The 22,580-nt window shown below is 40.8% G+C and overlaps 1 protein-coding gene across 1 annotated transcript; it reads left to right on the plus strand.

Annotated features, from left to right (window-relative positions):
* The first annotated feature begins 1,205 nt into the window (after positions 1-1,205).
* On the plus strand, positions 1,206-12,173 carry LOC139729753 (regulation of nuclear pre-mRNA domain-containing protein 1B-like). Its single transcript, XM_071640686.1, has 7 exons — positions 1,206-1,356; positions 5,918-6,047; positions 8,019-8,131; positions 9,263-9,456; positions 9,809-9,935; positions 10,725-10,900; positions 11,660-12,173. Exons 1-7 carry the CDS (start codon positions 1,206-1,208, stop codon positions 11,810-11,812), a joined length of 1,044 nt encoding a protein of 347 aa, XP_071496787.1. The 3' UTR covers positions 11,813-12,173.
* Positions 12,174-22,580: the final 10,407 nt, after the last annotated feature.

Raw genomic sequence — 22,580 nt, forward strand, 5'->3', positions numbered from 1 at the left:
TCATTGGTGGGTAACCTTCCATGCCCCCCCCCCCCCCCCCCACAACCGACGCCCCAAGGTTCGTTATTCCGAAGGTTCGTTTATCCAAAAACGGAGTACATATACATGTACCATTATTTGACATGCAAAATACAAAAAAACAAAAAACAAAGCTGAGATACAATCATGTAGGGCTCACACCTGTAAATAAAACGGAATGTCCCAGACCCCTTCACAAATTCATACCAAAGATACCAAAATAGATGAAGAAAAAATGATTAAAAATCAATAATAAATTTGGCATAAAACTGAATAGCTGCAGGTATTGAGTATGAATTCTTCTACAAACTGCATTTTGGTTTGAAAATGAAAACTTTTCTTATGGAATCTAAAGGGCTATATTTTATTGGGTGCATGTACAGAAAATATGTGATTTTTTTTTGTAGTGAAAAGAGTCTGGCTTTGCGGACCCTTGGACAGAGTTTGAGCTACAGAACCCGCCTTGAAAATTTGATGGATGACAGGGTATATAGCTCACTTATCCAGGATAGTGAAGATAAAATACCTCATTTCTCCCAGCTATTTTACAGAATTTTTTGAATTTTGAATTTTAACACAATATATGGGGAATTATTTACCCGTGTGCGCCCTATAGGCCTAGAGAATGCACGCAATGCACACAAGTCAGTGGGAAGTATTTATCCCACACAAGCTCTGCTGGTTAATGTTGATCTATTCTGTCAAATCCCTCCCTCCCCTTCCCCCTACTCTTTGTTTTCTTATTACGTTCTTGTGGTACTAGATCGTGGTACATAGTAGTCATCAGTATCACACAACTTTGAATGATTGTGTCATTCTAATGTATTTCTTTGTTTGGGCCACCACTGAAACAACTCAAAATACATCAAGTTAATCTGTTTGATAAATGAAAGTATTCTACAGTTATACTTTGTAGGCAATAAGGTGATGATGACCGCCCCCTTAAATTTTGAGAAATGACCGCTACTAACTGTACCAACCACTGAACTATGTACCATGACTCAGAGCCTTACTTTTTGACTAGCGCCAGCTACAGTTAACCAGCTTCATAATCATGCAGTCGTTTTACAATGTACCGTACATTTGCTGTTCATGTGAAACGTGTTTGTGTCCAGATGTAGACACAGATAGCTGTACTTTAATATTCATCCCGTGTTCATCTCAATGTGGTTACTGCGACTCGAATCATGAGTTCATTCACAGAAAAGGCACTGATCGAGAAGCTAAATTCGCTTACTAATACTCAGCAGAGTATTCAAACGATGTCTCTATGGCTGATCCATCATCGGAAACACGCAAAGAAAATTGTAACCGTGTGGTACACGTTGCTCGTGAAAGGTAGGTAAACAAATACTCCTAACCTGCGCGGAACGACCTCGGTCCCCGGAGCCCTGGCGAAGTCGTAGCACTAGCAGTAGGTAGCCATCGCATGGCCCATGGCTTGGTGTTCAGGCTCAGGCCAGGGTATTGCAGTAGAACTACGGCCAAGAAGCTAATAATAAGCACCTCAAATGTATACTAGCCGCAATCTTTACCTGCCCAGCATGTCCGCAGAGACTCCACCCTATGCAAGCACCTTACTGGTTAGCCCCGGAGACCCGCCGCTCTGCGTTGGGGCTGCTGGTCGCAGTTACTTACTGCCATACTGGTCTGGTCTGGACTACTGGAGATTCTCCCGCCCAATGCAATGATACCCCCTACTGAACCTGTGTGTCCTTAAACTAGTTAGCAAACGTGAGACTCCAACTTGATGTGCGCGAAGTGCGAAGTTCCTTGCGTCCGGGGTCCAGGGCCCGCTTAACTAGATGCTCTCTCGTGCTATCTCAGTCTTATTTTTTGACATACGAATATACAATGTCGATGACACTAAGTAAAGAGATCATATTTCAAGCTGGAGACACAGAGCCTGGGCGGAAGAAATTGCATCTCGAGCGGGAGAATGGGAGATTTTGCAAAAATGGGCTTTTGGCAGGAGATCTCCCGTCGACAACGGGAGAGTTGGAGTCTCGGAAAGAGTTCCTTATGTCCCCCCCCCTCCCCCCCCCCCCCACCAACTTGCACAAAATAAACAAACCATCATTCCCCCTTAATACTAATAATAAACTAAATAAAGGTTATGGGAAGTCTTCCCATAAATGGCATAACCTTTATTTAGTCCAGTATTAGTAAAAAAAAAATAGCAATCTATCCATTTTGCGCAAACTAGTGGGGGGGGGGGGACATAAGGAACTCTTTCTGGAGTCTCTGTGTCCGTTGCATTGGGAGGTACAGCAGTTAGGCCGACCAGACGGCACGGCGTCCCTGTGCGCCAGCACTGCCTGTCACGACACTTGTGTACAGAGCACACTGAGACGGGGCTGGGCCTGTGTATAGTTAGGTACAGCTCTATTTTTTCCAGTCTAAGTGTTTAGTGTTACACCTGTAAATTTACATTGTCTATACCTTTCGTGGGTATAATTGTGTAGGGCTATCATGAAATTACCTACTCACCGACTAAAGTATCCTTGATGGCAGATGGCCAGTAGTAGAACTTAGAAGCACAGCTGGCAGACGTGGCAGGTGTCAGGAAATAATGTGGTCAAACTCCGAATTCACTAGGGCACCAGAGGTGGACAGTGTCCTTATATTGCACTCCCGAAAATCATATGAAATGATATGGACGAACTCCGAAATAATCTGGGTGTCTTAAGATGACAGTGTCCCATAGAAATATACACAAAAGATCAAGCGACAGCGTGGAATAGCCTCCGAGTGTCGCGGCTAGCACAAGCGAGAGTAGTCCACCACTGGAGCGCTGGGTAGAATACTGCGAGGTACCTGGAAGAGTCTGCAACACCTAGTACAGCACGCTAACAGGACCAAGACAGCGATGTCGCGAGGCGTAGATCGCAGTAAAAGTAGCGATGAAAAGTCCCCGCATGGAGTATGGAAAGAAGCGTAACTCGCGATGCAGGATGCAGCGAAGGTCGCGACGTAGAAATCCGAGATCGGAGTAGTGTAAAAAATGCAATATTTGGTATGGTGTATATTCCAAAAGATGTATAATAATCCGTATGTATGACAGTCCACAGTGCGAGGTATCGTCCGTGAGAAAAGACGTGGGAAGAAATGTAATATACGGACGAAGTGACTCCAACGATTAGGACGTGCTATCTGGATGAAAGCTAAACTTGAAGTGAGGAAGCGTGGAATGTGTGACAGCGTGGTCAGAAGAAAATCGTCACGGACAGGAGCTTAGAGAGTTCTAATTGGCTGGTGAAATTGTGCAGCTCGCAACTAATTGGTAGTTCATGTCCATGACAACAAAACAAGAGGTGTGTGTGTACAGAAATCCGACCACAGTTGGAATGCAAGTTACGCGTACATCGGCTCGATGACAAAGGCGAAGAATGTAGTGCGCACCTGTCGTGTGCCGGCGCACAAAGAAAATTCGTGTGGATGTTGGCAAAATGACTGAGGTTGCCAGACAGCGTAATTTACAGCAGCCAGACAATATACATGAATATTGAAAACTGCTACACCTTCCTATCTGGCAATGTTTACTGTATTCTTATTAGGCACTATCTTCTCCTTCTTCCACTCCAGGTTAGCGACCACAACAAGTTGATTATTCTGTCAGTGTCACTTTTTGGAGAGGTCGGTAGTGAACTTTGCAAGATTTTTTAGTATGGAATTGTATTTAACTTTGATGATAGCTGATAGGTTCTAATTTTGCAAATGAGTTATAAGGGACTCAATTTCAGTAAATATGGAAAAAAAAGTAACAAAGTAGACTCTAGTTACAAGGCAGAAATAGATAAATTAATCATCTTAATAGGGCCTAAATGGCTTGCAGATGATCAGTTACTCTCGTCTTGAGGCCCTTGACACAAAAGTGTTGATGGAATTAGCCTCATCGACTTCCTGAGAGAGTCTGTTCCACTACTTGATGGTGCGTGGCAGGAATGAATTCAGATGCTAATGTGTGTGGCATTGTGGGATGACAAATTGTTGGTTGTGGCCCCTTCTTTGTCTTGATAGCAGTGGGTGGAGCTGTTCTTTGATATTTCCCATGCAGGCAAGGCTGTGATGGATCTTGTACAGCATGGTGAGGCGGGCAATACAGTGCAGAGTTGCTCCTCGAGTGATGGCCACTGCAGTTCATCAATCATGGCTGATACACTGGAGGTGTTAAGGTATCATCTCATGGTGAAGCAGGCTGCATGTCGTTGGACAGCCTCCAACATTTTGATGGCCTGCTGGTTGTGGGGGTCCCCAGATGGTGGTGGCATACTCATTGGTCCGACATAAGTCTTGTATGCTGTCTCTTTAATCCTCCTGGAAGAGATCTTTTAAGGTTGCATCTCACAAAGCCCAGGGTCTTGTTAGCTTTGAAACAGATGCCGGTGATGTGCTCTATCCAGTTGAGGTCTGTGCATCGCGTTACTCCTAAATATTTCACACTCTTGACAACCTCCTGTGTATGTCCTTGTAATTGATATTCGGGCTGGAGAACTTTATTCTTTCTGGTGACTGGAAGAATGACACATTTTGGGGGATGGAAGAGCATATCCCATCCTTTCTCCCACTCAGCAAGTTGGTCCAGATTACGTTGTGGGTACTTATGATCATCAACTCCTGATTGAACAGAAATGAACTTGGATCTTGCTCCACTGATCACTACAGCCTGCCATCTGCCATCCCGGAAAGTATCTGAGATCCATTGATTCAAAACACCCTGGATTACATAGAAGTTGAGTTGTGGACGAGGAGAGAGTGGTTGACGCGATCAAAAGCAAGTTACAAAATCCACTATCAGGATGTATGTCTGCTTTCCCCCAGCCATGTTTAAGAATTGCTTGTGGGTAAATTTTAAGAGTTGAGTCTCACGTGACCTCTTTCTTCTCAATCCGTGCTGTTCAGGACATAGGATATTATTGTGTTTCAGATGGTCCATAATAGTGCTGGTCAGGATGTGCTCCAGCACCTTGCAGCAGACACTGGTGAGAGATATGAGTCTGTAGTTGGAGGGTCATACTGCTCACCCTTTTTGAAAATTGCAGCTTTCAAGCAAGGAGATTGCAGAATTTTCTCTACCAGTTCCAAAATACATTTTGTACACATTACATGTGTACAGCTTAAAATTGTATTAAGTATCTGTGATAGTACACCTTCATGTATGGTTGGGTGGAGCATTCGGACTACTGTAGGGCTTACTTTTTCATAGTTATGTCACATTTCAAACCTTCCTGCTTCAATACTATCAGAAGTTTAAAGATTACCTGTTAGCCTATACTATGTACAAAATGCTTTAGTGATGCCATATAAACTTTGCTGATTGTGTTAGCATACTTGCTAGAGCCTTTATATTTGATGTGTCAGGTTAGCAACACATAAATGTACCCATTAGATGAAATCTTGTCAATAGAAGAGAAAATAGCAACAGTTCAAGATTGAGCAAAATCTATTAAAACTACAACTGCTTCTCTAGAAGTATTTATTGGCCATTGAAATCACATTTCCACCCCTACCCCCCCCCCCCCAATAAAAAGGAGGGATCTTCCATGATTGTCTAAAGTTGTGTGAGAGCATAGTGATCTGATCATTTATTCAACAATTCAGAAGCAAGTATATTCTATGACATTTCAAGAAAATCCTATCTTTTTAGGTATGTTTGCACAAAGCAAAGACATAGCAAAGTTTTGCAGTAATTGACAATGTATGTCATCATTATGTCTTGCTTGATGATTTTCTGACATTCAAGTATCTTTGTGTCCTCTCTAATAATGTGTACATTTGTGGTTTAATTCTTTTCAACTTGCTGTGTACTCTTTAAAAGTAACAATTTATTGAATGAGATTCACTCAGAATTTATTTTTCAACAAAGGTCATGATTTTGCCTCATCTGTCTCTTCCCCAGCAAAGCCTTCACGAAAGCTGGGATTTGTTTACCTAGCCAATGATGTCGTGCAGAACAGCAAGAAGAAAGGACCAGAGTTCAACCGAGAGTTTGCTGTGGTCATGCCAGCATCGTTTGGACACATTTATGAGTAAGCTTCATTCCATGAAAAGCCATACCAATGTAAACATAAAGCTGAAGAAATGATCTTTCACACATTTTTTTATTGTTTTGTTATTTTTACTTTTGCCTTTACTTACATTTTGTAAAAACAATAATCTGTTGACAATTTTTTTTGGGGGGGGGGCTCACATGTTTCGTAAAAAGATGTATGTGTTTATACATGAATTTTTTTTTCTTTCTTTTAGAGTCACAACAAAATTGCCTGCTGGTGTGTTATATGCATTCAAATCAAGACATTTATTTACTTTTGTACTAAATTATAACTGTATTCTTGATTTTATAAGGTACTTATTAGCTCACCTGAGCCAAAGGCTCAAGTGAGCTATTGCGATCGCCCTTCGTCCGGCGTCCGTCGTGCGTCGTGCGTCGTGCGTCGTGCGTCGTGCGTCGTCCGTCGTCCGTCGTCCGTCGTCCGTCGTGCGTCGTGCGTAAACTTTTTACATTTTCATCTTCTTCTTGAAAACCCCAAGACCGATTTTCATCAAACTTGGCAGGTAGCATCCCTAGGGGGTTAGGAACTCAATTTGTTAAAATGGGCACCATGCCCCACCCAGGGGGCCCCCAGGGGGCCCAAACCCCCCAAAATTAAGGAATCTGTAAAAATCTTCTTCTCTAGAACCAGAAGTGATAGAGCTAAGTTAATACTATGAGTTAGTACATTGATGACTGTAGTTTCAAGTTTGTTCATGGCAGAATCAGGGGTGCCCCCCTTGGGACCCAGGGGAGGGGGGTGGGGAAGGGTTCTAATGGGGCCTAAATTGTACATTTTCATCTTCTTCTTGAGAACCCCATGACCCATTTTCACCAAACTTGGCAGGTAGCATCCCTAGGGGGTTAGGAACTCCATTTGTTACAATGGGCACCATGACCCACCCAGGGGGCCCCCAGGGGGCCCCCAGGGGGCCCAAACCCCCCAAAATTAAGGAATCCGCAAAAATCTTCTTCTCTAGAACCAGAAGTGATAGAGCTAGGTTAATACTATGAGTTAGCACATTGATGACTGTAGTTTCAAGTTTGTTCATGGCAGAATCAGGGGTGCCCCCCTTGGGACCCAGGGGGGGGGGGGGGGTGAGGAGGGGTCCTAATGGGGCCTAAATTGTACATTTTTATCTTCTTCTTGAGAACCCCATGACCCATTTTCACCAAACTTGGCAGGTAGCATCCCTAGGGGGTTAGGATCTCAATTTGTTAAAATGGGCACCATGCCCCGCCCAGGGGGCCCCCAGGGGGCCCAAACCCCCCAAATGAAGGAATCTTTAAAAATCTTCTCTAGAATCAGAAGTTATAGAGCTGAGATAATACTATGAGTGAGTGCATTAATGACTGTAGTTTCAAGTTTGTTCATAGGAGATCCAGGGGTGCCCCTCTTGGGGGTAAGGGGGGGGGGGGGGTGGTTGGAAGGGTCCAAATGGGGGCCTGAATTGTACATTTTCATCTTCTTCCTGAAAACCTCATGATGGATTTTTGTCAAACTTGGCAGGTAGCATCCCTAGGTGGTCAGGATCTCAATTTATCAAACTGGGCACCATGCCCCACCCAGAGGGCCCCAGGGGGCCCCAATTCCCCCAAATTAAGGAATCTTGAAAAAATTGGGCCCTTATTGTACATTTTCATCTTCCACTTGAGAATGCCTCGTCAAATTTTGGTAGAGCTGTGAATAATTTAGATTAGTGACTGCGTGAAAGGTGAACTTGCGATACTCAGGTGAGCGCTAGACCCGCGGGTCTCTTGTTTTAAGTGTGATAGATCATTTTAGCCTTACTATAATGTATTGTCAAAACAGTCAGAGACCAACATTTTTGTTGACTGTAAATATTAGATTGAGTGAATTCATTGCACAATTTGATTTGCTTTCATTTGTCAAGAAAATTTGCCTTTGAATTCTTCAAAAATAATGATTGCCATTGATACTTTGGCCTTTTGTTATTGATAATCATAGTACCACAACTGACGAAAAGACGTACGCTGCATTGCAAAAGGTCTTAAAGGTCTGGAAAGACAGGAGTGTGTTCGATAAGGAGGTCCTGAAGAAAATTGAGTCAGAAAATACAGGTATGTTGGATATTACCAAGGATGGTACCATGGATTTTTAGATTACCAAAGGGTAAAAGTATATTCCTTTCCAGATTCATTTTTGCCATGCAAATGAGGAATTACTGGCTGTTTGAGTGTCCCGCAAGAGAAGTTCCTGCGTATATAACATTTATTAGTTGGATACAAGATGATCATTTTGGGCGTTTTCTACAAGGATGCTAACCAGGAAGTTCATTTTGTTATGTATTTATCATGTGTAATATCCCAACAGCTTATGTGGAAAAACTTGTCAACATTCATGGCACTTTTTGCATCTGGCCTTGTTTGAGTGCTGAACAAATGTTATGAATTGACTTGATGATTCTGTAATTTCTGTGAACTCCATTCAGTAAACAAAATTTATATGTAATTGCAGTAACTGGCTCCCCCATGATATCATCTTTAAGAAAGCACCTGGCCATTCATTGAGAACTTGAGAATTATCTATCACAACCAATTCTGTGCTGTTATCTGTATTATTTGTTTGTACAAAATGTGTTCACATATCAATCGTGTGACACACCCGATATACCTTAAATGCCATGTTTTCATGAATGCAAAGTTTGTTATATACGTTAAGCAAAGGCAAAAAAAAAAATTGTATTCTGCAGTTGCTGGGTGAAATGACTACAATATGCAGCAAGGTCCATTTTTAGCTCACCTGAGATGCGATCATTCATTGTCCAAAGTCAATCGTGGAGCATATGCAGACTTTTTACGTCAAATTTTCACTATGTCCCACCCCCCCCCCCCCAAGTTTGCTATGTTTCTAGTTAACAAAAGTGATTAAAAAATGTCTTGCAGCATTCAGAAAACCAGGCACAAGTCAATGACTTGTGAGAATGAAAGGCTTTGCTCACTGAAGCCTTTTGCACTAGTTAACTTAAATTGTAGGATCTCACACTTTAGTCTGTACACACACTTTAGTTTGTACTCAACAAGTGCTATGGACAAGTCTTATAATCACTTGTAAAACATGGCAGGGTATTATCTGTTCTGGAAATTAATAGCTATTGCCTCTATAAGTGTTGATGCTCTTTTTTGCTTTGAAATTATTATTCTAACCCATTGTGTGTATTTAACTATTGATGTGTCTTGGTCTCCTCTCAGAGAACGATGAAGATGTCCCAGAGCAGGATGTGGCAGAAGATGCCTCCACGACCCCACCCCAGCGACCTAACAACTCTGAAACAGAGAAGGAAGATGTAGTCCCTTCAAAGAAACCCAAGATGGAAGTGGAGGACATGCAGCGCATTCTGGAAGAAGAAGATGACCAGCTGGTAGAGATTGATGATATACCAGAGGTAAAGAGACACCAATTCACTTCTAGACATCAGGGCTGGTGTTTCCCCACATTGGTACTCATTCACCCCTTTGATTATAAGCAATTCCAAGTGCCATGGGAATGGTATAGAAGAGTCAAATACATCAAACTACATATCAAAATGCCACTCATATTTGCAATGACTGTGTGTCTACACCATATTGTCTTTCAATCAACCAAAGTTCAAAATTTGTTGTTGTTTTGCTTTGTGTTTTTGTTTTGAGTAGACATCCAAGTAGACATCCAAGTCTAGAGTGACTACCTCAATAATCCCATGATCATAGTAATCACAATATGTGTAAACAAGCCTATCATGACTACTTTACTCGTAGCCAGAGGAGCTAGCACAGGCCTTGAGGGAACTGGAGAATTCAGCATCCAGTGATGCTGCTGTGAGAGAGAAGATCGCCAAGCTTCCACCGGAAGTACAGGACATAAGCTTACTAGAAAAAATCAAAGGTATTACCATGCTCATTGGTTTGGACATTTAAACACTCTCTTGTCTGAAGTGGGCATTACGTTCCCTTTTCTCTTTGCTTGTTTTTGCTTATTTTATGATATATTGAAGATTCAAAGACTGATTCAAAAGCAACAGCAAGCCATTACAATAAGAGGCTAATGCCAGTTCTGATAATGATGCATCACATACTGAGATAGAAATCATGTTAGTGATTTTGATGGCATTACAATGATGGCGATATGTGATAATGAATGTTTTAAAGATATTTTACAACTTGCATTTGAATGTACTGTATATGTACATTATTGCATGTGACGATAGATAGATATATGGGTGTCAGGGTTGTTTGAAATTTATCTTCAGAGTACCCCTTTTTTTGCTGACTATTTTGAGTCAGGGAGCACTTTGTCATAGTGATTGCTAGGATGCATTCATGACATTTCTAGTGCCTATGGCAGGTCATGAACTGTTCACGCCATGTATTTCGTGTTTTTTTGTGTTTTTTTTGTGAATTTTGTTAGCCAGATGCCTTTCATGAATTTTACAACACATAAAAATAATAACCCTGACCCCAACATGAATGCGACACGCACGCTTCCATTTGCCGTCCACTACTGTACTCTATAATCGCTGCTAATTTTGCCATGAGTGAAATTGTCAGGAAGCCTCAATTAAAGAAAAATTTAACTTGCTAACTATATGGCGTGTACAGTACATGATTGATTTGACCAAGGAAGGGATTTTGTCTGTACATATAACAGGAATATTTGTCATTGTCATCTACACAGATAAGGAAGCTGCTGAAGAGTTATCCTCGGTTGTCAATGAAGCGGTATCCATGCTGTCAGAGTATAATAGCAGGTTGTCGGCTGAGATGATTCAGAGAGAGGCAGTGATGAAGATGCTGAAGAACTACCGGCTTGGACAGCAGATGCACCTGAAAACATCCCTGCAGAAACTGGAGGTGAGGAGGAGGATCAATCCAATCCAGTGCCTCCCATTTTCCCGTACAGTGGACTCCTGTTATAACGAAGTTCTCAGGACCGGCAGTTTTCTTTCGTTTATATCAAAAAAATTTTATAACTGAACAAATAAACAATGAAGAACATAGAATGGATAATGTTGCGGCTTGAAGTTTTATTTCGTTGTAAGCAGAATTTTACAGGAGTACACTGTACTTGTATCACTGTGGTCGCCTTAGCTGAAGACAGATTTCTGTAGATGTAGATCAATTCACAACCTTTGTGGTAGTAAATCGTATTACAACATTGAAATAGTAGCTAGTTGATAACATTACTCCTGACACATTCCTTAGAGATTACATGTGAGTTTAATTGTTTATTATATGTTGGCAATACTAAAGATATAGAGCTGATATATAGAGAAGATGTGAGAACTAAACCCCATTAAAACAGAAATGAATGAAATGTTATATAACATGAATGGTTGGTAATTTTCTAATTTCATTTGCAGCAAAAATTTCTCTCCTATATGTCTGGTCTTTGACAAAACTAACAAGAATCCTATCTGTACTGACATGAGAATGCAGTCCAATGATACGCTATTATATACTATACTATGTGAAAGTAAAAACTTTACCTAAATACCAAAATAGTGTAACTTGTCAACAGACAACACTCTATTCATAAGCTGTAATCTGCATAAGGAGAAACTGGTCTGACATTTGTATGCATGTATTTGCATGCATTTTTCTGTCCTGCAGGAATACAAGGACCGCCTAACTAGGGTGACCACAGTGAGAAAGGAACTCACCTCCCACATACAGAACCTGCCAGACTTGTCCCTCTTGCCAGACGTCACGGGAGGGCTGGCACCACTCCCCTCTGCAGGGGATCTCTTCTCCATTGACAGCTGAGCTCACTCATGTATGCCGGCAGCTCTGAGAAGCTAGATGGCTCTGCAAGATCAGTGGGTTTTCTCAGGCCGCAGGACTTCCATTGAGTTCTAAGACGTGGCTTTGATTCTGAAAACTCTACATAACTTTGTGCCTTCGTTCTCATAGTGATGGATTCAGGGAGAAAGCCCCTTCACCTCTCTCAGACACTTGACACTTATTTTGTGGTGTTTTTTGTGTGCACTTTGCCTATGCCAAAGTCTGTGTATGAAGTGAGGATTTATGAAAGACTTGCAGCATGCAGAGTATGAAATCCAGCCATTTCAGAAAGTATCAAATTATTTGAGACATGTCTACATGAGACCAGGTAAGGGGGAAGGAAAAATGGTCAAATTTTCAGAACCTTGGTGTTGCCATGCTGTATACACCCAAGATGCTCAAAACACTCTCCCTGCCCTGTATGATATATTGTTGTCCATTCTACTGCATCTTTCTGTCTAAATGTTGTCACTTGTATTTTTGACAGTGCACGACTCTCCCTAAGCAAGACATCAGGTTGATATGGAGTTGATGAACCATGGAACTTGCAGACAATCTTGACTTAGGTCTATGTGCTTGAGTCAGATGTATGGTTAAGGATGATGACCAAGGTAGTTATGCTGGCTGTGAATGGAACAGGGTTAACTAAAGGTTGAAAACTCACAGTGAAATATCAGTTAGAGCCACTGTGTTGACAGCACTTTAGGCAGTGTGGTTGTATGCTGGACAGGATGCTTAGGACATTTTATTTTCCACCAGAGATTGATGAAAATTTGTTCAACATGTAATAATGTGATCCCTCAGGAACCTCAAGAGGGTCATCTTTGACTGTTTTGCTGGTGGCATGGGGATTCATGGGTGACCCAATTGAATTATCTGCATTTGTTGCCCACCAGGGAACATTCAAAAAAACAAATAGCACCAATCAGTGAATATGTGCTTCAAAGTGTACACTCATTAGTAATGGTCAACTCCAGCCGAGATTTTATGGCTTTCTGTGTAAATGTGATTATATAGCGATCAGTGATAAAGCTGTACGCAAGTCATTATGGAGATTCTCAGATATATCCAAGCCAGACCAGCCTTCCCACTCCATGGTATCCCTATGCTGCCAGGTTTTTAAAGAAAGATTATTATTATCATTGTTATTATTATTGTTATTATTATTGTTTGTTCGTTTGTTTTTGTTTTTGTTTTTGTTTTTTTAATAAAGAAGTTGTGTGTCACAGCATTACATGCCATGCACTTCTCAGCTTGCAGTTGAAAGATGCTGCTCTGGAGTTCCTTTGTGCTTTTAATACATCAGTTCAGGGTAAAAGAAAATACTGTCGTGATATTGTGTTTTCATCATGTACATTGCATTAAATGCTGTTGTCCCAGTCGTAAGAGGAATTATGTAGTCGGTTGCTGTACTTTGTCCTTCAGCAGACACTTCATTACACTTTCTGGTAGTATCAGCGCTGCCACGTCTACCTGTTCTTTGCAGGAGGTGCCCTGATAAGTTAAGATAACTTCTTCTTGATCAGACTAAAGGATATGAAAGCCTCCATAAATACAGGATATGTCTTCACCCATTGTGATGCATGTATCACACTAGTATCCATGTGATTGCTCTTGGTTTTGAGTTGTTAATGTTGGCAGGCAAGCAGCTTGTAACCATTCGGTGAAGTTAATGCCTTTCCCATTCTGTTTTCTCACAGTATCATACCAATCACTTCACTTTGGAACTACCAAATGATTAAGAAATGAATGTTTAATTTCAAATGAGTTACTTCATTTATTTCTGAGGTCCCAATTACAAGTTGTCCCTCTAAAATGTACTTTATAGCAAACTGTTTGTAGATAGAGCTCTCATCAGCAGTTCTATATTCACACACACGAGCAATTAAAAAAAAATACTGTAGATATTTGCAACAGGATGAGAAAACTATTAATTCTTGTGTGGACACACACTTGGAATTGTTAACTCTCGCAGTGCACATTGTGATACAAAAATCTTGTCCGGGTTGAATTTTCTCTAAATCCTCCTCATAATTTCCCCTGCGTGATATGTGTGCACAGAAACTAAATTTTATGATTCCATAATGCAACTTGCTACACAAGGTGTGCACGTTCCAGCACCCCGGGGTCACCGTCTGGTCATTGTTTAGGCATGCACAGTCTGGAAATTCAAAGCACTTCATGTAAGATTAAGTTAAAATTATCATTGTTACTATTTTTTTATTTTTTTTTTTTGCCTTTGCCTTTGCTAGAGCAGTAACAAATGAACTTGATTTTTGTATTGCAATGCAAAAACTCATAATTCCTGTGAGTAAGTGCGGCTGAACATAGACCCCCACACTCCCTCCCCCCCCCCCCCAAAAAAAAAAAAAAAGAGAAAAAACTCTTTGAAAGTTTTCACACATCAGATATGACTTGCCCTCGCAAAGACTATTTCATTTATTTTGAATATGGATGGGGAAATTTACCGGCTTTCATGTATGTGGACTTTCTTGATGACAAATTTCAGTAACAAATGTACAACTCATTTGGGTGCATTACATGTACGTCTATTCTCCACACCATATATGAGAAGAAATCAAGACTTTGCAAAAAGATTTGCTCTGTTGTGGTAATGATTCAAGAATCTTGCAACTGAAAAAGAGATGATGCTTGTACTGAGACAACTACGAGAAGTAAGTATTGCAAGGACATTTGTTCAGATTAAATAAAGTTCACCCTTTGAATCTGGTACTATTTGTGTGATAAGTTATTTTGGGTGTTGAAGATACTAATTTTTGCTGTATTTTATGTGTATCTTGTAATTTATATTTGTCAATATATGCTTGCATGTATGTAATTACATGTAAATTGCACATTTATGTACATAAATATGTGTGTGTGTATGTGTGTGTGCATGTGTATGTGTGAGTATGTGTGTGTGTGTAGGTGGATGTGACATTGCAAACACATAATTGAACAGTACTGCAAACATTAATAGATATGCTTTTACCACTTGTCACTGATAAAAGTTAAAGGAGATTTCCACACAACGTAAAAGTTAGAAAAGAAACTAAAATTTCATAGGCAAAATGTTAAATGTTGGATCAGAATCGGATGAATATTACGGTCTAGTAATTAGATTGTGAAGTTTTGCAAATTTATGCAAAAGAGTTGATATGAATATGCTAATGAATGAGCTGATGATGTCACTACCTCAATTTTCCACTTATCGTGTACAAACATTGAAGAAACTTCAATTTACCTGCAAGGAAAGTGTAAAACATGATGTTCTTCCCGACTGAAGAACAATCAGTTACAGGAGCATGATTGCACCTGAACAAAAGTAGAGCCTACAATCATGTACCTCAAAATTATTTAAGACTTTGTGCACAAAGTAGGCCTATATAGCAGGTTGTAAGTGAACGACATCAACTCACTCATTTGCAAATTCATATTGACTGTTCCAGAACAATTAACAATATATAAAATCAATTCACAATTTCATAGTGTCCCCAATTTAGATCCGATTGTGATCAAAATTTCACTGTTTTTTCAGTTTTTGCTTGAAAATTCGTTCATATCAGACTAACTTGTAACTGGACCGGAATTTCCTGAATGGACTTAGATGCATCCTCCAGAGGATATGTTTGTCCGAATAATGTTATCTTCCTCTTCTAGTGGGGAAAGGGGTGGGGGGAAAATGTGACCTTGATTGTCTGTTTGTTCATTTTCCATCTGAGAAGATGGCTGGATAGCCCATATTCGGCTACACTAAGCTGGTTTTCCATAGGGTCCAGTTGGATGTGAGGCGGGATCACTTCACCCTGCTCTTAGCGATGAATGAATGAAGCGGGATCTTTTACGTGCGCGAGTTGTGGCTCTCTCAAACACGGGACCTCCATTTTATGTCCTATCCGAGGGACAGAGTGTTTTGCCTCTTGCTAGAGGGGACGGTATGATTACACGCAACATTGCTCAGTCCAGACTCGGGTATCGAACCCGGGTCGCTTGGGTCGGAGGCAGACGCGCTACCAACTGAGCTAACTCACCGCCCTAATGTACCTTATTGTACGTATTTTGCAGCTGTAATTGTGAAAGACGCTACTATGATTAATTTAGAACTCGAGATCAAGATTTAAGAAGTCAATACAAAAGTTTAGAATTTCTCGAGTATATCTATAGATCCTACAAAAGTTTGGAATTTTTCAGGTATATCTGGTTAATACAAAAGTCCTCAGGGGAGATTAGAAAATAGTCAAACTGTTACGCAGTTTCAAACATCGAACATTAAAGGACAAGTTCACCTTCATATACATGTGGATTGAGTGAAGGCAACAATATTAGTAGAACACATCAGTGAAAGTTTGGGGAAAATCGGACAATCCGTTCAAAAGAGCGGAGCGAGCGAGGGGGGGGGGGGGGCGGGAGGGTGTGTGAGGGGGGTGTCCCCCCTCCCACGGTAAGAACTTTTTGCATTTGGATGTTGTAAATGGTGCCATTTGATGCATGTTTTTGCGCGTTTTATCGACGTGAAACAGTCCCACTTGTTTATGGTAGCAGTTTATTTTGATGTAGATTATCATTGAACAATTTGCCTATAAAATGGTATAATTTAGATACACTTCTTGTATTAATTCTTTTCACTGAATATCATGAACGCGACTGAACCCGAGCGAGCGGAGCGAGAGAGGGGGTAGGGGAGGGAGTGGGAGGGGGCTGTCCCCCCTCCCACAGTAAGAACTTATTGCATTTTGATGTTGCAAATGGTGCAATTTGATGCATGTTTTTGCGCGTTTTATCGACGTGAAACAGTCCCACTTGTTTAAGGTAGGAGTATATTTTAGTGTAGATTATTATTGAACAATTTGCCTATAAAATGGTATAATTTAAATACACTTCTTGTATTAATTCTGTTCACTGAATATCATGAACGCGACTGAACCCGAGCGAGCGGAGCGAGCGAGGGGGAGGGGAGGGTGTGGGAGGGGGTGTTCCCCTCCCACGGTAAGAACTTTTTGCATTTTGATTTTGCAAATGGTGCAATTTGAAGCATGTTTTTGCGCGTTTTATCGACGTGAAACAGTCCCACTTGTTGAAGGTTGCAGTATATTTTAGTGTAGATTATTATTGAACAGTTTGCCTATAAAATGGTATAATTTAGATACACTTCTTGTATTAATCCTTTTCACTGAATATCATGAACGCGACTTAACCCGAGCGAGTGGAGCGAACGAGGGGGTAGGGGAGGGTGTGGGAGGGGGAGGGTCCCCCTCCCACGGTGAGACCTTTTTGCATTTTGATGTTGCAAATGGTGCAATTAGATGCATGTTTTTGCGTGTTTTAACGAGTTGAAACAGTCCCACTTGTTTAAGGTTGCAGTATATTTTAGTGTAGATTATTATTGAACAATTTGCCTATAAAATGGTATAATTTAAATTCACTAGTCTTCTTGTATCAATTCTTACACTGAATATCATGAACGCTGTCTGTTCAGCAATCAAACAGAAAAAGCATGCACACGAGGGTGTAGATAGGGGCATATCGCCTCCCACACGAAGGTGATTTTGCGTTTTCAGACCTGAAATTCAGCGATCTGGTGCAAATTTTTGGTGCAATACTTTTTCATCGAAGTGTTAAAATCACGGAATTTAGCTCTTATTCCGAATGTGCACCATCTGTGCGTATGTATAAAGCGAGGTAGAGCTTAGGGGAAGGGGGATTCCCCCTCCCGCTCGCGGAGCTTTTGCGTTTTTAGAATTGAAATAAAGCGATCTGGGTATAGCCACAGTCTACTTCTTTGCATGGCGGGGGGGGGGGGGGGGAGCAGGGAGAAGGCGTGGGCGAGTGTTATCTCCACCCTTCCCTTCCGATGGAGCTTTTATCTTTTTAAGGTTGAAATTGAGATATCTCGCATACGCATATTTGATGGAAGCAACATTTGGGAAATCACACACACACACACACAAAAAAAACAACTGATGGGGGGGGGGGCTGAGGGAGGAAAGGGTCGATTAAAAGGGGAAATTCCCCTTATACATGAGGGAACCTTCATTTTTCGGAATATAAGTCTTGTGCACCCAGAATTATTCAGAATTTTTTGTAAATCTAAAAAGTGTACTTAGCTAGGGAAAGAGGCACAGAGGGGGAGGGTTTGGGAGGGGGATGCCCCCTCCCAAGCACGAGAGATTTTGCATATTTTGAATTGAAATTCAACGATCTGGTGCACACTTTGAGTGAAATATTGAAAAAAAAAATATCCTATTTGATGAAAGGTTGCAAAGGAGACCCGCTTCATGTGCATGCATACAGTATACACGCATTTTTTTTTCCGCCTCCCAAATCCCCGGTCCAAATCTTAGGGGGGGGGGGGGGCGACCGCCCCCATCGCCCCCCTCTGGCTACGCCAGTGTTATAGACGACATAGTGACGCCGGATGATATAGAAATATTTCTAATCAATGTTTTAAACTCAGAAACTCAATGCATGCAGATCGACATATTTCATTTATGCAGTATCATGTTTGCACTGAAGTGACATTAAACTATAGCTACAGTCATGTATTAAACAATGAAGAGTCACGTGAATGAATAACGTTACGGGTTTTGTTTTTTCTTCCGTTTAAATTGATAACGTGATATCATCACAAGGACAGGTGAATGGAGGTGAAGAAAAATGGATACCTCGCAGTGACGAGAAAGGTGCATGAACCGTCTTCTAATACTCTTCTCTTGTCGGAATAAGGAAGACAACGTGCGAAATAAACTTTCGTCCTGAGACAGCAATGTCCACCCACCTTCATCTATTCCGTTTTTATATTGGACCTTATTATCATTATTATTTTTTTTTTACAAGGCAGCACCAATATTGGCTTGCTGTACTTTCTTATACAACCGCAGTATAATAAAGATGCATAGTTCGTACACTCGTGCAAAACTAAGCCCTGAAAATGATACAGGCCTATTAGGCCGGTTCAATTAATTTCTGTTAGATTTTGAGAGTATTTTCATCGGACACATCCACATTTTGCTCGTACACCTCAATCGTCGTGTCTTGACCCGGAGCGATGCTCTCTTTCCCATTCATTTGTTCAGGTATGATGGTAGAAGGTCCTGATGTCTTGTTCGTGTCCATGTTCTTGTCCATTAGCCTGAGGCTCGGCAGACGACGTTGGTGCGTTCCCGTTGCCGTCCGCTAGGGGCTCTTTGTCTTCTGCGACGGGCATGGAGAGTTTTCCCAAGAAATTGATGGCGATGCCGTACACAACAAGGCCGAGAACGAACCCGCCGAGTACGCCTATAGAGATGAACACTGGAGTGGTGTTGAAAGGCGCTGTCGCAGCTATCGTATTGCTCACTGCAGGTGGTGATCAGATCATAATTTACTTGATAAAGTACTGTGCCAGTAAGTCAGCTTTCTATGAGCAATGAGATGATGATATTGATCATGGGATAAGTTGACATATATAGATACTGTCTAACGATCCACCATCAGTCTCCTGAAGATTTGTACTTTGATTAATAGAGTCAGCGTGACAGGTCGACATTATACAATCTGGAGTTTTGCTATTTACACCTGTCTCCAGATCATCATCATCATCAACAACAACAATAACAACAACAACAACAGCAACAACAAACTTACATAAAGCATATAAATGCTTTCGATCACTCCATCAATTTTAATGTGACATGAATTTTATGCCCACGGTCATTTTGATTACGGTACTCAGTCATGATGCCCATAATGATGTGAATTACGTGATGTCTTCACTTTCTTAACACCACTAAACTCAATGATTCATATATATATATATTTACCTTCACCTGTTAATTCCAGCAATATCCAACTCACCTGTCGTCATGACTTCACTTACGAGGATAGTCGTAGCATTCTCCATGTTTGTCCCTCTTTTTTAATGCTGTAGGCCTATATGAAGCTCAATGGCAACCTACAGAGTAGTAGAATATTCACCATGGTAATGGTGATGATGATTATGATAATAATTTCTTGTATTCAGCATGTCTATACATATCATACGTGTCACTTAATACCGAACATGTCTATATGTGCTGTTTCAGACTATGCTTGATACGTTTGTAGTGTATGACTGTGTGCGCTATACACCCGTAAACTTTCATGCAACCTATATACACCTATACCTCTGAAGTGCAAAATCATATACACTGTATTGTTAACAATGTCAAAGTAGTTTCTATAAAGAGTGGCACAGTGATGCAATCCATTGAGTACGTTCCTTGTCAATATTATCTAACTTGCAGAACATGATTATTTTTTCATAGCGATAGATTATAGGATCGAAACATATACTTTGTTAAATAATGTGTCTTTATCTTAATTTGTGTGTGTGTGTGAGTGTGTGTGTGTGTGTGTGTGTGTGTGTGTGTGTGTGTGTGTGTGTGTGTGTGTGTGAGTGTGTGTGTTTGTGTGGTTGCCGCCTTAATAAAGTATACAGTGCGACTCTACACTTTGTTCCAAAGGCTCATAAAATTAGAGAAACTATTTGAACAGCATGTTTGGCTCAGTCGCGTGATCTATGGCAACGGATTACTTACGTATCAAGGCTTGTGCTGCGAGATGGAACCAGAACAGGTATATCATTACCACGATGTTCTATCAGTCACAATGATTACGGCTGCTGTACACAATAGTATCTTAATGCGTTACCATTCAACGTCACATTGAACGTTTAATTGAAAACTGCAACAATGCAATAGGAAACACCGAGGTTGCGGTATCATCCGCCTTCCCTTTATGCCTTTGCTCCAAACCGTAACAATTCGAGAAATGGGTAATCACCGCCAGGACAACAGCAACAATCAAAGTTGAAAGTTTCGATCCGATCAAGCGATACTCATGTGGGAATCAGAACGCACACTAACTCGATCGTTGAAAATGACACCAGTCCACCGTGAAATACTTGAGTATACTTTGTTCACCCATACAAACACACACTAGTCCTGAAAACTTGATCCACTCCCTCCATGTCTGCACGCTCCAGTTTTGTTGACGCCGAGTACAGAGTAAATACAAAAGAGAATACTGAATAACAATACACCTCCGACATCAGTCTGCACACCTATTGTGCTGGTTCCATTTGAATGACTGCAAAAAGATTGCGATTGACATCGACACTGCTTGACATTATAAAAGTGGTCTTAAACTTACTTGAGGGAGTGACCTGATGCCACGAAATCGTCACTTTTATGGTTATATGACGATAATTAATGACTCTACGGCTGTGTGTCATCTCAAGATCTCATGCGTATTATTGACTCAGGGTTTACCAAAGACGGGAAGATGAGTGAAGTGGCGTATAATGTTTTAGGGGTTCGGGCAGAGTTCTGATAGAAACTAATAAAAACGATCTCATGAAATTTATTGGGAAGGAATGATTATACTTGAGATACATAATGACTGATGATTAGAGTGCTTTTAAAGTTTCACATTCCTGCTCAAAGTCTGTGAACGCAAAATAATTATGTCATCACTTTGTTCAAGGCCTATAAATTTTGTTAGGCCTGAGAGATTTATATGACGTTTTGGAGGTATACGTACTATTAGTATTATATACTTTATTTTGGCTCGAAGTGCAATTTTCACACGTTCGAAAGTGTTCGAGTTGGTGTGAAGTTTGACAGTGAGTTTAATTGAATGTGGGCAGGTATTTTGAGTTTCACAGCCAGGATATAGACGTATTGTTCACAAATAATTTATGTACAATTTTGCCGGGTCCATTATATCCGAGGTTGCGTTGCGTTGCGTTTCGTGGGCCGTGTGTTTATGTGATGATACAGTCATGCCATCAACTTACAATCCCAGTTTGTTTATGATCGAGGGTGAAAAATATTTGTGATCTGTGCAGTTGTCTGTATCAAAGTCATTGTCTCTAAATCATTTGAACAACAGCAAGAAAGTCGTATATGAAAGATGAAGCTTCCAGCACTTTTATATTCTTTTAATTTACTTCATGTCACGTGAAAAAAAATAAAGAGGTGTTTTAACACGATTGACGGATGATTGGTGATTGATGATTGATGATTGGTGATTGATTGATAGATAGATAGACAGATAGATAGATAGATAGATAGATAGACAGATACTTTGATTAATTGATTGGTTGTTTGATTGATTGATTGATTCTCTGACTGGCATTACGTTATTATACAATTCCATCAATTTTCAGCAATATCACCAAACACTAATCTTTGTGGAGGAGGAAGATGGAGACAATTACAAAAGAGCAAGGATGAAAACGCGCAAATTTTTCCACCACTGGCAAACAGGTATAAGACACCTCTAAAAGTATCCAATGATCTTCAGTATTTTCCGTGGTGTTTTCCCTGGAACATCTAGAAACCTTATACAAAGTTGTTTTGTTTTGTTTTGACTATCATAATTATTCTTGCATGTTGATTGGGCGACTTCCTTCACCAAACAATGCATTTACAAATCGTCTTCAATCAATAATTCATTGTATGATTATTGAGCAGGATATACATTTCCTCGATTTCTGTAATAGAGAAAAACAAAACCAAACAGAAACGAGAGGGGCAACGTGGTTTCGCCCGACGAAAAAAAAAAGGGGGGGGGGGTGCGGAAGCGGGCGGGCACAGAGGGAGTTGCGTGCGTTTTTATTGTACGCAAAGAGAGAGGCACGTGTAGAATCTCTTTGATTGTACTCCGCATGTAATTAATACGTACATTGTACGTGTGTGTGTGCGTGTGTGCGCGTAAACTAATAAACAAG

Source organism: Diadema antillarum, unplaced genomic scaffold (genome assembly GCF_040938485.1).
Source record: "Diadema antillarum isolate AM-2024a unplaced genomic scaffold, OU_Dant_1.0 seq00000263_RagTag, whole genome shotgun sequence".
In the NCBI taxonomy this organism is placed as follows: Eukaryota; Metazoa; Echinodermata; class Echinoidea; order Diadematoida; family Diadematidae; genus Diadema; species Diadema antillarum.

Bases quoted from the DNA above. Each gene is read 5' to 3' on its own strand.
- LOC139729753 (XM_071640686.1), top strand. From the start codon at position 1,206: ATGAGTTCATTCACAGAAAAGGCACTGATCGAGAAGCTAAATTCGCTT. The intron at 9,457-9,808 runs GTAAAGAGACAC...CTTTACTCGTAG, and splicing joins AGATTGATGATATACCAGAG to CCAGAGGAGCTAGCACAGGC. The intron at 10,901-11,659 runs GTGAGGAGGAGG...TCTGTCCTGCAG, and splicing joins CATCCCTGCAGAAACTGGAG to GAATACAAGGACCGCCTAAC.